We start from the raw sequence: 16386 nt of genomic DNA, 5'->3' as shown, positions 1-16386 counted from the left end.
CTGCTGAAAATCTTGTTTGGCAAGCTAGCTGTTTTTTTCTGTGCAGTAGATACCTGAGAGGAAGGGAGAAGGAAGATAAGGAAATGGGCTGTCTTCTGCATTGACCATGATCTGATTTTGGACACAAGGTCAAGGGTGTTCCCAAGGAACATAGTTGAGTTCAGTTCACAGCATTCACTGTATTCCTGCTATAGGCCTGGCCCCGTGCTGGTACCCGGAGCCATTAGCCAGACATAGTCTCTGCCTCCAGTGGTCTCACATTACAGTGACGCAGACATATCGTAGTGATCCCTTTAGACAAATGATAGATTCATCTACACTAGTAGCACCTTATCCCAGCAGATAAAACAACTTAAGATTTTGTCATGTAACACAATATCAGAGTCATGGTTCCATTGGGCTGGGTTTGGTTTGATTTTCCTTAAATTTCCTGAAACTTTGTGAGAAGTGCCTAGAATCTCATGTCCTCAGTTGTCTGCACTTCCTACCAGTGCCCCAGTCAGGAAAGCTCCTAACCCTCCCACCCTGAGTGAAGAATTCAGTTAGTTGATCCTGTAACTCTCACTGCCCCTCAGTGGAAGCTAACGACTACTTGAGTTAGATTTTCCTCAAGCTCGGGAACCCCAAGCCCTGGGGGATCCTAGATAATTCTCTTGTAAATGAACTGTCCTCTCTCTATCCTCTGTCTTGCTGAGGGGGAGGCTGGCAGATGTGGGGGAAGGAGGCTTGTGCTGGAAGTGAGATTCCGAATTCTGGTTTTGGCTCTGTCTGTATCTCACCGGGTGACCCTAAGTGTAGTCCTTTCCTTCTCTGACCCTCAGTGTTCTCATCTGTAATATGAGGAAGTTAAACCGAAAGTACCTTTCAATACTAGAATTCTTTGAACTTTTCAGTTGAGCAAACATTTTTCAAGCCCCTACTGAGAGCCAGTTCTAAGTGAGTAGGCAGAGGAGAAACAGAAAATAAGACATGTTTTCTGCCCTAGATTAGAGTAGATTAGAGTTTTTAACACCCTTTCCATTTAAAGGTTTCTTTATGGAAAGTTTGCGCAGTGAATTGCCTTTAGGAGAGGAATTTTATGTTTTTGTTGTTGAAGAAATTTGTGACTCCTCTGGGACCACTTGGCCTGACCTGATTTCTCCTTGATTCTCCACAAATAAATATTGAGCACCCTCATGAGCAAGTTACGGCCTAGGCATTGTGGGTGGGCTGGGGTCAGGGGTGTTGGGAAGGGTGGTCATGGTATACGCATCCAGGAGGCAGAGTGGTAAAAAGGAAAAAGTGCAGGCCTGGGAAACCAGTGTCCTGGTTCTGCCACCTGCTGACTGTATGACTTTGGGCAAGCCCCTTCCCCACTCGGAACCTCTGTTTCCCCATTTATAAAATGAAGGGCTTTGACTAAGTGTTTGCACAGGTTTCTCCAAGCACTGATATTCTGTGATTCTGTGATTTTAGGACTATCTGGGGAAATATTGAGCTGCAGTCCAAGAAAGTCCCAGCTGCCCTTGCCTGAACTGATTCTCGTTGTCCTACACAGAGACCTGAGGGGCGGAAGCCGAGCGAAGTGGCGCACAAGAGCATCGAGGCAGTGGTGGCTCGGCTAGAGAAGCAGAACGGCCTGAGCCTGGGCCATAACACGTGTCCGGAAGAGGTCTTCGTGGAGGCTTCGCCAGGCACAGAGGACATGGACAGTCTAGAAGATGCCGTGGTGCCCCGGGCTCTGTATGAGGAGCTGCTGCGCAACTACCAGCAGCAACAGGAGGAGATGCGCCACCTCCAGCAGGAGCTGGAGCGGACTCGGAGGCAGCTGGTGCAGCAGGCCAAGAAGCTCAAGGAGTACGGGGCACTTGTGTCCGAAATGAAGGAGCTCCGTGACCTTAACCGGAGGCTCCAGGACGTGCTGCTCCTGCGGCTTGGCAGCGGTGAGTGCCCCAGCAGGCCACCTACCACTCTACCTGGGCGGAGCACTTCTTGCAGATCCTCTTCCAGGAGGGAAAAGGGGAGAGGCAGGCCAAGTGCCCCTGAGGCTAGGGAAGGACAGGCACTTGGCTTTTCAGTAACCTCAAGAAAGAGTCACTCCCCACTCATAGTGAATCTGATAGGAGCTTATGTTTGCAGCAGGCTCGGCTATGGGAACATTGTCAAACGTGGCTCAGAGAATAAGAGCTGACAAAATATTTATCACTGCTTACTGATTTATGCATTCACTTAGCAAGGGGCAGTACCAGGGATTGTAGGGAACCTCTCCAGGGAGGTTTCAGGATAGTGAAAAGAAGTAGACATGATCCTAACAACATTTAGTTTAAGTCAGAAAGTGATAAATGCCAAAGGAGGATGCTGAAAAAATAATATGAAAAAGTTCAGGGGTTGGAGAAGTTATTTGTAGCTGAGGGTATAGAGAGACTTCAGTAAGGTACTGGGCTTTGAAGGGTGGGCAGTGTTTCAAGGCACAAGAGGAGGTTGAGCAGACTCTTGAGCATGGGAAAATAAATACCTGGAGCACACTGAGAGGATTAATGCAAGTGTGCTTTGAGGACAGAAGATGGAAGGCCTTGAAAACTTTACCAGCCTGGGATGTCTGGACTTATTTTGGTAGGAATGGAAAGCGTTAGAAAGCTTTTGAGCAGGGAGGCACGTGACCTTAGGAAGATGAATATAAAGACGTATAAAACTCCTTTGGTTTGCTCATAGAACTTAATAGGTTCTTATATTGCACCCTATTTTAACTAATGAAGTTTTTAGGTTTTCTGATCTAAAGTGGTTTAGAAGCAGGGATTGAGAAATCTGAAAGGCAGCAGCCTGGACAGCCAGAAGAGATGACTGCTTACCAGACAGGAAAAGACAGAAAATGCTTTCAGAACATAAGAATCCAGAACTGTAAAAGATAGAGGCCATTCAGTATTGAGAAAATCAGTATAACACAGGTTCATTGCCTCCATAGCCCCCGAGGACAGTAACTAATAACTCTGAGTTAGTGTGCTTTGCTTGAAGAAGGTGTAATCTAATCTAGAAATATCCCCAAAGTTAAAATCAAATACAGTTTTGCACTTATGACGGAAGATTTCCATTATCTAGATAATATATTTAGATATGAAGCTTCATTCTTCTTTGATATATTCTTACCCTACTTTACTTATATTTGTAGGTATCATTTGCTTCTTAAAATATGTCCCGAAAGTAGTGGCTCAGTAGATCTTCTGGATGGTCCAAGGAGTCAGCAGAGAGGCCTTTTCATGCCCTTGTCATAGAAAAGGAAACTACATTGGGACAGAGTCACTTAGGGAGGCAGAGGTAGAGTTCCGTCTCAACTCCAGTCACTCAGTTCATAGGCTGGAGTTTGTCCACTCCCCAACTCTGTCATTGCTTTGGCCATTGTGCCAAGTCACAGTCTATAGAGGTTCACAGGGACACTAAAAGTCACATATGGTTTGCCACTTCAAAAGTTAGTAAAATTCTTTATTAAAATAAAATCTCAAAGGGAAATCATAAATGTAAAAATTGGTAAAAGCTATATTGGTTTCATAGCATGATGGGGATGGGGATAACTGAAATTTTCAGAAAGAAAAAATGTTTCGCAATCTTGAAGTGAATAATTTTTACTTTCAGTGTGCTTCGTAGGCTGTGCCTTTTATAAACTTCTTGGAAGCTTGCGGGGAAGTACCCCAAAACAGAAATTCTTCGTACTTCTTGCAACTCCCAGGGAAAGTACCTGTTTTTCATGATTATGAACTGACCTTAAACTCCTAAGCCTCTGGGGTGGTAGGACACCCTGCATTTTACATCTTTACATGCCTCTTTTAGTCCTAAAACATTAAAAAAAAAAAAAAAAAAAAAACTTGACCTGAAGCATAGTTTCAGTGTCTCGATCTTTCTAGGCTCTCCCATCCCACAGGCCTTGAAGGCCATTACACAGGCCCGTGGCTAGCTCTTCCCTGATCTGAGTCACTATCATCATTATAATGGGTTGGACTTAACATAAATCAGCTTGAGCCCCAAGTATGCACAGAGCACCCACCCTGTCCTCTCAGGGCTGCAGCCATCCTGGAAAATCACACCCTCTGTCCCTCATCAGCAAAAGCTTAAAAGTCTGTTGATTCACACATGTTAATAAGAAAATAGTAATGTGCTAAGCTCCAAGACAAATCCACAAGAATAAAATAAAAGAAAGAATCTCTACCCTTAAAAGGCGGTTGTATGTTTTCATGGAAATATTGTCTTTGGAACCAGGCAGGCCTGGAATCAAATCCCAACTTCCCTACTTCTCAACTCTGTGGCTTTTGGAACCTTATGTCCTTCTTTCCTTTCTTCCTTCCTTTCCTATGACCTTGTTTTCTTCCACAAATACTTCCTGGTCTCCTGCTACATGCCAGGCATCTTGCCTAGTGTAGGAATTCAGTATATTTGCAATGCAGCTCTTGCCCTTTGCCCTTGAGGAGTTTAAAGTTTGATGAGGGAAACAGATCCTGAAACAATCAATGACAGCACAGTACATAAATGCCATTATAAGGACAAAACCATGGAGGACTGTGGGATAGCAGAGGGGAGTACCCACCTGATTTCGAGAGGTCAGAGAAGGAGGGCTTCCTGAAGGAAACAACTTTTAGGCTGAAGCCTGAGGGATGAATTTTTGCTACTGAAGCAGGAATGAGTAGATGGGGAGAGTGAGGAGCAATTTAGGCAAAGCGCATGTATGTCTCTGACCTTCAGTGCTATCATCTGTAAAATGGGAATGATAGATAGTGCTACAGCCTTGTGACACACAGCATAGTGCCTGACATTCTATTAATGCTTGATTACTGTTAGCTCCTATTCAACATCATTTAGTGGAGGAGCTAAGACAGGGTTAACTTTGACTTTTAACTCAGGCACCCCATCTGTAGTTGGCTATATGACCTTGGGCAGGTTAACTAACTTCTCTGCCTCAGTATCGTCTTACATTATAGAATGTAAGAAGGGTCATGTATGTTTGTTCATTTGTTTATACAGTCAGCTAACATTGACCAAATACTTTCTGAGCCTAGGAACTTGGGGAGATACAAAGAAGACTAAGACATTGGGAAGTAGGGAGAGGGTAGTGATAGAGGTAAACATGTAATCAAAATGCAGAGTACCAGTTCTGAGGGAGGGGTTACCATCTGAAGGGAGAACTCTCTCTTGGAAAGTCTGGTAAGGTATCCCCTTGCTGTAACAGATCTTGATCTATAAACACTACTAAGAAGGCAGAGAGCAACCAGAAAGCAAATGAGAGACCCTTGTTTGACTCTCAGCTTCACTGGCCCTCTGAGAAGCATGTCCTGGCTTAGGGTTGAGGTAGGGCCCAGGCTTTGCCATTCTCTGCCCCCTGGGCCTCATTTGAGTGTTGCTCCTGGAGGCACATCCTTGAGTGTTTTCATCCATCCACCTCAGCTAAGGACCTAGTTCAAGGGCCTTTGCCTGGCTTGGGTGCTGGATCATTCACACCATAATGGGCAAATTCAGAGATGAGAGAGGCCAACAGGTTAGGAGGTGCTTAGTTTTCAAAAGAAATCTACCTGCCAGAAGTATCATTATTGACTCACCCAAGTAGTGGAGTCCTAAGAGCGGTAGATGGTAGTGGAGAGCAGTAGTCTGGTCTTTACAGACTGAAGGTCAGGAGACCCTGGGGAGACTGATGGGGACTCAGAGTGGGAAGCGGGTCTGTTAGCAGCCAGGAGTTATAATGGCACACCTTGGAAGGTTGGGGTCGGAAAGGTGGAGCCACATCCAAGGGTGGGGGATAGCAGCAAGAGAGTACGTTTCAGAGGCTTCGTTGAATCATACACGTCTTCATTCATACATTTATTCATTCATTCGTTCTACACACAAGAAAAGATGGATTTAACAGGAAGTGTTCCAACATAGAGTCATGGAATTGTGAAAGAACTTAGGCTATAGACTGTTACCCTCATTTTGCTGACAAGGAAACAATTCCAGAAAGTGTCACTGGCTTATTCCTAAGGGTCTCCTGACCCCTCGTCCTGTGTGCCTCTCTCTGGACTCTCACCCACCTGGCCTTCTTTAGCTCTTAGACTTTTTTCCCAACCTGGGGGTGCCCCTCCATCCACTTTACTCCCACCAAGGACATTATCTCTCTTTGTAAAACAGAACTTTCCTTGTCTATGATCTTAGCATGGTAAACAACCCTTTCTGGGAAGGAAGCTAGTCCTCCTCCACTGTCAAAAATAAATAAGGAAGCATACGTAATAACTTTGGCCCTGTGACCCCCATATTGTAAGTGTTCAATAAATGCCAGTCCCCTTTTCCTTTTTCTCCCTTTCCTGCCCACCCTCCCCCAAATAAGTAAATGCCGAGGATGGACAAAGCATGGTGGCATACCAATTTACAAGGTACAGTTGTTTTTGCGTGTATATGCATCTATTCCTTATTTATTTTAGTGAACAATTATTGAGGGTTTCCTTTGTGCCAGGACTGGATTAGGTGCTGGGAATAATATAATGAACAAGACAGACTGCCTTTTTAAAAACAATTCACAAGTAGATTAGAACAGTGCATTTAAACTGGGCGTTGGCCACCACAGAGAATTTTATGGGATTAAGGGAAGCAGAACAATAGAGACCCAACTGGGGGAGGGTGAACCCCCGTGTGTGAGAATGGAGTAAATTCGAGGGTCTCTCTTGGTTTCTCCTCAGCTAGATTCCCTGTTCTTAGAAGGCAAAGTCCAAGGCTACGGTGTCCTCCCCAGTTTCTTACACTGTAAGTACCACTTAGATAGTATAATTCATTGTGGTGTGACTCGGGTAACATTAGTTCAAATAAGATTCTCAAGGGCTCTATGAGGAATACAAAGAGGAGCAGACATAATCCTTGCTTTCAGGATGCACACAAGTCTCACAGGGAACACAAACATGTATGCAGCATGACACCAAGCAAATAAAATCATTCTGTAATTGCAAGAGAGAGGCAGATGATGGTTTTAGGTTTCATGTGTGCTTTGTCAGGGAATATAGGCAAAAATGATGAATTCTAACCAGAAGAGGCATAGATAACTAGAGTAATAACAGTAATTCACATATGCATGGCATTGTACAGGTTTCAAAGCACCTTGACATTTTTATCTCATTGGGCAATTCAGATAGTCTTATTGCAAGGCCAGGTAGGGATTATTATCTCCATTCTAGAGAGGAGAATGCAAAAAGAAGAGATAATGTCCTGTTGGCTAGATCATAAGCTGGCTGGAAGTTCTGAAAAAGGAGAAAGCCATTATGGTCTGCATCTCTGTTTCAACTTTTGAGAGCTGCATCGCTAACACCTCTGTAACCCTCTGGGTTTGTGCCTTGTGTGCTGTCCAAGGTCCGTTAAAATACCAGCTTTGATCTTTAAAATCCTTTGCAGTCTGAACTGGTTTCTTTAAGCCCAGGTCTCTGATGGTGCCTTAGAAAAGGCAGCTAATGTCAGCCCAATGCTTCATGCTGGTTTTCCCCTGTACTGGAGACAACCTGGCTTCGGCAGCAGACACTGCTTGGGTTTGAATCTCAGCTGTCTTGATTTATTACCTGTGTAACTTCTTACACATTTTTTAACCCTTCTCAGGTCTCTGTTTCTCCTCTGTAATATAGGTGATTTAAGGCCCACTACATACAGACAGGAGAACCAGCTCAGCGATTAAGAGCCCGCATGGGCTCTGAGTTCAGAAATACTGGTATTTTGAACTCCAGCTCTTCCAAGTTCTAATTTTGTTGCCTCAGGCAAGTTACTTCGCTTCCTTGGCCTTAGTTTCCTCATCTGTACAACAGAGTGAATGACAGTATCACCTACTGTGGTTCCTAAAAGGAGTACATGAGCAAATACAGTAAAGTCATCTGCCTGGAGGCCAGCATATAGTAGGTACTCAGAAGGTTCTGCATCAGGATGTAGGATCGTTTGAAGATGTGCATGAGAAAATGTGTGTATAGGGCTTGGCACATCATAGGCATGAATTGTCCTACAGCAGAACACAGATATGTTAGTCTGGCATGTCTTAATCTTTGGTCAACCCTGGATGTCTCCTAGAGATTTCCTACTTTCTCTTGTAAGTCTCTAGAAATCATATTTGAACAGTCTATTTTACAACTATGCATGGACTTGATTTCAGACTCACTGGTCTGTAGCTTACAGAGAATTTGCCCATTACCACTTCCAACTTTTCCTGGACAGAATTCCATCTTCCCATCTCTAGCTCTCAACCACTCCATCTGACCCCCTGGATTTTTTTAGACATCAGTTGTGGCTCAGTTTTCTGTTTGTCAGGACTCTCTTTCTGGGGCCTATTTATCTCAGAGCTCTTTCCTGTCTCTTTCAACCTCAGTTCATTCTCACAGTGAGCAGGGGTACAACAAAAAAGTTGAGCTTCGAAAAAGGCCCAGAAGGGGTGGAGAAGAGCCATTTGTCCAGTTAGGTGTTTAAATCTCCCTTGCGGAGGTGAGGCCCAGGAGGCCTACAGTCTGCCTGCTGCTTTAGAGTTAATGGTGGGGCAGTTTCGAAAACTATTGTACCCTGCTCAGTTCAGATGACAGGACGAGTTGTAGTAGTAAGAAGTAGAGTAATTTGTCTGAAAAATACTGCTCATCATCTACTTTGAAGGACTTTTTTTGAACTGTTGCCCAAATCAGAATTAGGCACAGTTTAAAATAGTCCCAGATTATTTTAAAAGTTGATTTCAGGGTGGCTGAATAATTCAGGACCCTCCTACCCCTTTCTCTCTAGACTCCGTTTTCCTGGGGCAGTGGGGATGGGGTTAAGGGACAACTCTAGGCTTTCCCTTTTCTAATAACTGCCTAGGTATGTAGAACATCCAGAGGAAGTTGCTAGGCTTTTTTTTTTCCATTGTTAGAATGGGAATGTGTTTCTCCATTAGAGCAGGGTTTTGCCTTCCATATTGCCATGTGACAGGCTTGTTTTCTTTTGGATTTGCCAGTCAGGAAATGGAGGTGGGGAAGGATTAATTACAGGCAAAGCCTGGCCTCTAGGAAAACCTGCTTTGGGCCAGACACTAAATACCTTCCATATATAAAACAACCTCAGCAATGGATAAAACAGGCTCAGAGAGATTAGGTAACTTTCCTGAGGCCACAGACTCAGGAAAGGGTAGAACCAGGTTTCAAAACTGGGGCCTCTCTTGCTTTTCCAAGCATGAGGCAGTCTGATCATAGTCCCTCAGCCACGTGCTTCTGTGGCACTGTCCCTTTTGCCTGCCTCCTGATTAGGCCTTCATCATTGGCCATTAAACCATCCAGTACTGCAGTGCGTTCTGCAACTACAGGACCCTTGAGCTGTTAGGTGAATATTTCCTGGTTGATTGAAAAGCCCACCATGTCTTCATAGTTTCAGCCTTACTAGGCTACATGGCCTCAAGAACCAACCAGATAATTCCTGGTGTTTTCTTTGAAATTCTCTCTTTAGAGAGCCCTGTTCAACCTTTCACCCTATCTTATAGATGGGCAGCTGAGGCCCAGAGAGGGGAAAAGCCATATCTATGCCATGTGGAATCAGAATATATAAGGTTTCATGAACCCCATATCATGAAGCAGTAGGAGGTTTGTGTTCAGCCAACATGGGTGTATGGAATTAGTTTGGCTGCCAGGATTCAGCAGGTCCTAGAGGCTGGCCATATTCTCCCTTGCTGCTCCACGGGGCACTCTGAGTATGTGGTGGGTGGGGGGAGGTAATTCTTGGAGTCCTAAGACCTTAGTCCTATAAGGACCCCCAGAGTTCTAAGGTCTTAGGACCTCATCTAGCCTCCTATACAGGACAGGAAGCTTTCTGTAGTCTCCCTGCCATGCAATCACCCAGCCTCCAGGAATATTCCCCTTGAGACAAGAAACTCACTGCCTTCAGTGCAGCCTATCCCATTATTGAATAGCTCTGACTGTAGGGAAATGCTTTTGTGCAGGGAACATTATTGGATCCTTCTGTTCTGAGCCCTGTGTTAGGCACAGAGAAATCAAATTGTTAAGCCCCCGCTTGTTGCCTTAAAGAAGTCACAGCCTCATCAGCAGACAGTTGGGATGCAGGGTGAGGCTTACTTTGGTCCTGAGCTCGCAGGAGAACTCCTTACATGGCTGGGACAGGGGAGTTTCAGGTGGCTGGAGGAGGCTCCAAGTTAAGGAACTATCTCAGGCAACGGGAGAGCCTATACAAAGGTTTGGAGTTGTAAGAGAAGCTGGCTTATTTAAGGAACTGAAAGTAGTTCTGGCTAGACGGCATAGTGAAAGGCTGAGTAGGAGGAAACGATGAGGTTGCAGACCAAGGTGAGAGTAAGCACAATGACCCCAACCCCTCCTTCAGGTGGTTCATGGGGGCACTTCCCCATTGGAGGGTCCTAGGGAGCTCTTTCCGATGAGCCAGGTGAATCAATCACAGCCATTTAGCAAAGATGAATCCCATATGGTCCCTACTCTAAGGGCTCATGGCCTGAAGGGAGTATCCGCTGAGGTCAGGATCATGGATTGATTTGATAGGCAGACATCCACCATGTGATCAAACTTTGCCTCCTCTTAAATTCTGCCCTCAGGCACCCATTGTGCCCACAGTGGTCCCTCAGGAACCTGGGAGCATCCCTTGTGCCACCCACCCCGCTTATCCCCACCGCAACTCCTTAGCCCCCAAACCCAGCCAACTTTGGCCCATTTTACATGCATTGAGCACATGTGTGGGCCTTCAGTGCTTCTCTGACAGGGCGTTCTGCACATACCCTGCCATTTGGATACTCTCTGGGCTCAGATAGTTGGGCAGGAGGGAAGTAGAACCACAGATGAAGAACCAGTGCAGTCTTCCCTGGCCACAAGAAGATAAGTTTAGAGCTCCTAGAGGTGACACCCTATTCCCCTTCCACTACACCCCTCATGATTGTGGAGCTCTTCACAGACCCCCTAGGAATGTCAGAGAAAGTCAGATGTGAGCTCAGGGTCGCACAGAGTGAGCATTAGGCAAGAAGCTCTGAAAAGTACAGTTCACTGAGGAGGGGTAAGGTCGTGGAAAGAGCTGTCTTTAGAACCCGACGACCCTGAATTTGAGCACTCACCATGTGTGTGACTTCTAGCAAGTTACTTTACTGCTTTGAATCTTTACAGAGATAATGAGATCGATTTTGTAGGACCGCCATGAGGATTAACTTCTTTCACTAAACACATGATTAGTGAGTGTTCTGTAGGAGGTACATTGTGCTGGGTGCTGGGGATATAGCAGTGAACAAGACTACCCATCCCCTCTGTGTTTATGTTCTAGTCAGGGAGATGTTAAACAAATAATCACATGACAGTCGGCTGAAAAATGCAACAGAGAGAAAGAAAGAGAGATACTTTTGGTATAAGATAGTTAACAAAGAAGACATTTGTAGGTTTCAGCCACCTTTCCTTCTCAAATATGTCATTTGAAATGGGCATCTGCAGTTTCTCACAGTGGGGGCAAGCCTTGACCTCCAAGACTGGTCTGCTGCTCTGTGGTTCTGATTCCCCAAGGGTGTGGCCCCACCGTGGAGACATCTGTGTGAGCTGCTGGTATCTCACCTAATCCAGGATTCATGCTAGAATTTTTTTTTTTTTTTCTGCTGCTGGCCGACAAAGCCTGCTCCTGTCCTCACTCACTGAAGGCACTCAGAAAATGGAGAGAGAGAGAGGACATGAAGAACCTTGGCCTCACCACTCCCCCACCTCCCCAAGATGTCACTCATCCATCCAAGCCCCAGTCAGAGATCACCACTTTCCTGAAGCCTTCTAGGATCCCTTAACCAGCAGCGATCTCTCCCTCTCCAAATTCATGTAGATCATCACATTGCACCTTTTGTGCACAGTGAGCCTGTGGTTTGTGCCCCTTGCTTTCACCTTATGAGAACTACCCCACCACACGGCCTCACACCCAACAAGCTCCTCTCATCCTCCAAGCCCCAACACAGAAGTTTGTGACTATCCTTCTGAAGATTTCCTAGTCTCCTCCAGAGGCAGCACCCCCTCTCCTTTGCTTCTGTTCCAGTTTTTTTCCTAACGTGTGTTAGCCACATGGGTGGTGACAGTCTGCCGCCTGTCTCTTTCCGCTGCTGGACTGTGAAGCACTCAGTTCCACCTAGCCCAGGGCTGGCACTCAGGAAGTACTTAGTAGATTCTCACTACAGGAGTGAAACCAGATTTGCCTTCGCTTTCACTGAAAGCCTAATGGGTCTAAGAAACAGAGGCACAGCTACAGCAGCAGGTGAGAGGAGCTGATGACTTCTGAGAGGGCCTGAGAAGGTCCACAGGCAGGGATCCTCCTACCCAGCTCTGAAGGTGTCTTCCCTAGTCTCTTTCCAAGGCCCTTGTTTAACTCCTTCATTGTTACGTAGCTATTCCCATGCACAGGTCCTCCTTGACAGTAAAATCATCTCCATTCTGCCAAATCCGGTATTCCCTGTGCCACAGAAGATGTTCTGTGTGCATTTCAGAATTATGACTTGATTTACTTTGCATTCATGACGAAAATAGGATGGTATGTACAACAGAGAAGCTTCCTATTTACTTACAGAAGTAAAAGGATTTAGTACTTTTTTCTAAAAAAAAAAAAATTTAATATTATTAAGCTTTCTATTTCAGCTGAAATCAAAAATGATATTTAGTGTCCAAACACATATATATTTGAAAAAAGGTGATTTCTAAACCCGGAAGCCACACAAACATAAACATTTGTATTATTCAGAAAGAAAAGCATTAGTCTAGTTTACAATAAAACGAGAATAGAAAACGGTATAATTTCGTCTATTTGTTGTGCCAGCAAGCACTTACAAAGACCCTAACCATGTGTCATGCTTTTCATTTTAGGGAAAAAGCCAGTAGGGCTTAAAGAGGTAAATAACAGAAGCAGGATCTGTACCAGGTTTTTCTAACACTAAATCTATTGCTCATCCATTAAATCAGAGTTACGTGTATGCTATATAATAGCGTTTCACATGTTAAATCTAAACTCCCCCAGAACAGGAACATACTTTGTCTCTGGGTCCCCAGTGCCTCTTACAGAGCCTGGATCTTGATATGCAGTCAGGGATTGCGTGATGAATGGGTTCATGAATGATTCAGTGAAAAGACAAATAGCACCTTTTATATTTTTTAAAAGCTTCCTTTACCCAGCTGAGAGGTTTCTTTCCATGGAAGGTGTATTTTCCCCCAAATAAACTTAAAGTGTGTGTCAATATCGGAATGCAAGTGGATCAAAGCCCCCTTTTTTTTAATTCCCAGTCCTCCCACAAAGTGAAAAATGTTCCTTTGTTACCTAAAATATCTGCGCCAGATTGTACAATGCTGTCTCTTAACGCAAGTGCTTATTATTGTGGCTAATTTGGTCACATGTGTTTGAGGGAGAACAATGCCTCAGAAATTTTTTAAAAGCAAAACAGCAATCTGAAGCATTTGTTATAATGAGATGTAAATTGCCAACATCGGTAGTGGAGCCGACTAAAATTTGCAATGAAGTGATTTTCCCCCCTCTTAAATTAAAAGCACTAGGGGCCCTCCCTGCTCTCCCAGAAGAAACCACATGCTTTTTCTGTTCCTTTTCTTTCTGGTCCTGTAATGCTAAACATTGTGCTTTATTGATTGATTCATTCCTTCATTCATCTGCCATTTGCCAGCTTCTGTCTGTTCTGTGCCTGCCTCAGTGCTAGGCTCTTCTAGAAGTGTCATCAGCCTGGGTGATGGCTTTTGGTAATCCCCATTGTGCAGGTAGGAAAGCTGATTTGCAGAGAGGATAAGATGACCTGACTTTGAAGTCATGAGCCGGGATTCACACCCAGGTCTCCTGAAAAGTCCCTTTTAAGATGTACCTTTGGTTGGCTTTTCAGGCTGACCTTCTGTAGTTAATGTCATGGAATGAGGAGGCCGTTGGAGAGAGCTTTCACCAGGTGTTAATCAAATGGTACTGACTGAGAAATTTAGAAAAAAGTTTTTCTTGAGAGCCAAGATCTCAGTATAGTAGTTCAGTATTTGACAGAAGTCTATGAGTCCCTGAGGAGAACATCGTGATCCTTGAGGAGACCATCATGAGCCTTGAGGGGAGTGGATGTACAAGGACCTGTGGAGTACAAGGACCTGCTCTGTGCTGGGCCTGTGCTAAGCTCCAGGGGCAAAAGCAGAACAGCACAGGCTCTGTTTCACAGAACCTACGGTTTAGTAGAAACAAACTTAAGCACACAAGTGTAACTTGTATGGGAGTGGGTGGAGAGGGAATGAACGACTATCTACCGAGAACCCACTCTGTACCAGACTCTGAAATCATCATTTCATGTATGTGTGTGTGTATATATATGTGTGTGTGTGTGTATTTTTATAGGTATATATATCTTGGCAGACAGATGAGGCCAAGGCAACAGCATAGAGGCCTGGAACAACATGGCATTTGAGGTGCCTGAGCAGAGGTGAATATTGGTGGAGGGCAATAAATGAACCCTAGAGGTTGAGAGGAGGCTGGTTGTTCTGGGCCTTACGGAGGCGATGGTATGGGACTTAATTTCGTGGGTAATGGGCAGCCTAAGCAGGAAAGATGGGGCCATGTGGAAGATCTCTTTGATGGCCTTTATAGAGATGGATGGGAGAGAATCAGGCTGAAGTAATGGCTGGACTGGATTCATTCAGTTGTCCATCATCTCATGGAAGGAAAAGGAGGCTCTAGAGGAAGGACATGTTCTACTAAAGATGATGTGAGTGAGTGGATTCATAGACCTCCTGTTCTCAGCCATTTTTTTTTTTCTGTGGCTGAAGGTCAGACCTAGAAGAGACGTCACACACCAACTCAGCCATGTGCTTTAGGGGAAATTTAAGTAATTACCTCTTCCCAGATCTGAGAAAAGATCAAATGCTCCACCTGAATTTGTTTGTGTCTCAACAATTTAACCTGTGATCCCATACAGAGAGAGAAGAAACTTTGGCATTTGCTTCTGAAACTTTAGAATTACTCATTCATTATTGTCATTCTTTTATTTACTTAGCAAACATTTAGAGATTACCTACTCAGCTCCAGGTGCTGGGGACAAAGGAAAGAATAAGACCTAGGCCTAGCTCTTGAATAGTTCCTGTACTTCCTATTGAGAAGTGCTGTCAGAACAATTATGATGCTATTGGTCCTTCTCTCTGCCAGTTTCTGTATCTGTAATTTACTCACCTGTGGTCACACAATTGAAATATAGCATAGCTAGAAATGGGACCTGAAATCTCTACCAAGATGAGTTGAGGTCTTTTATTTACACTGTTCTGTTACCCAACCATCTTCCATTCAGCTTTGTGCAAGTTTCATTCTTAAATCTTAGGAGACTACAGAGATTCCGTCTTTCAGTTAGGAACTGCCAGCCACTCAGGATTGATATTCTCTTCTGGGAAGTTGTGTCATGAGGAATTTTGGTAACAAATTCACCAATACCTTCACTGCTACCAACCAAAGTCTAGGATGTGTCAGCTGAACACAGAGTTGCAAGCAGATTGTTACAAAGGGCTTTAATATGTAAAGAGATTTGTACCCAGTTGTCCACATGGCTAGCAAAAGAGAAGGCTGGTCTGTGAGTTCATCTGTTACACCTAAGTTACATGCACAGCCAGAGGGAGCTGCTATGGCAGTAGCCAAATCTCTGATCTGACTCAGTCAGCTCCTGAAATGTTTGCATGGGGAGAATTTTCATCATGTTAAATTATATTGGCCTTTGAAGTTGTTCTCCCACAAAAGTTAATCAAGTCATTTGGCCTTATTTACCCATTTTCATCCTGTTTCTCTGCCCTTTAGTAATCAACACACAATAGGTGATTTTAAAAAATAGTCCATTTTTAAAAGCTAATGGAGAAAAAATAACCCCCTTAGAAACTATCACCATTTATCTAGCTTCCTTTCACTATTTAAACAGCATGTAATTTGTGTTGATTGCATTAAAATAGAAATCAGAGTAGCTGCTGGATCAGGCAATCAGGGGCTTAATGTGTATTGTGTTTTAATTTGTTGGTTCAAATGCTCCTGTCTAGATACTAGGTCTTGGGGAGGGGGAGGCCTTCACATTTTTACCCACCCTTTCCTAAGCTCCCTTCTTCTATTATGGCCTTCTCCAATGTAGGCTGTTGAAGTGAGGATTTTGACAAATACACTATTTGCATATTCCAGCAATTGCCACCCCTTCTCCAACCCAGTCCTAACAGAACCTCTTTCCTGTGCAGGAAGTTGAATCCTGCCTTTCCATTTAGACAATGACACCCTAGAAGCGTGCTCCTCATTCAAACTTCATTAGGGTCTAGTCCATTCTTGTCTCCAGTTTTCCACCTTTTCCCTTGTGACATTCATACCTCATATTATTTTCGAGTCTGGGTTTAAGTGTAGTTCAATGGACAAAAATAAGCTAGCATATTTTTTTTTTGTGCCACTGTGTGCTGATAG

General features: G+C 44.3%; 1 protein-coding gene across 4 annotated transcripts in view; it reads left to right on the top strand.

The window, feature by feature from the left end:
- The window catches only part of BEND5 (BEN domain containing 5), a 313319-nt gene that overhangs the window by 281919 nt on the left and 15014 nt on the right, over nt 1-16386 (top strand). For 3 of the 4 annotated variants that reach the window (XM_037731912.1, XM_017510100.2, XM_037731913.1), the window contains one exon: nt 1538-1922. In XM_037731912.1, coding sequence (XP_037587840.1) covers nt 1538-1922 — 385 coding nt within the window. Of the gene's footprint in view, nt 1-1455; nt 1923-16386 lie in introns of all 4 variants that reach the window. The other variant, XM_017510101.2, reaches the window with a different exon arrangement.

Source organism: Cebus imitator, unplaced genomic scaffold (assembly GCF_001604975.1).
Source record: "Cebus imitator isolate Cc_AM_T3 unplaced genomic scaffold, Cebus_imitator-1.0 Scaffold430, whole genome shotgun sequence".
Taxonomy (NCBI): Eukaryota; Metazoa; Chordata; class Mammalia; order Primates; family Cebidae; genus Cebus; species Cebus imitator.
Note: the sequence above shows the minus strand (reverse complement) of the source record. Positions and strands in the feature narration are given on the sequence as shown.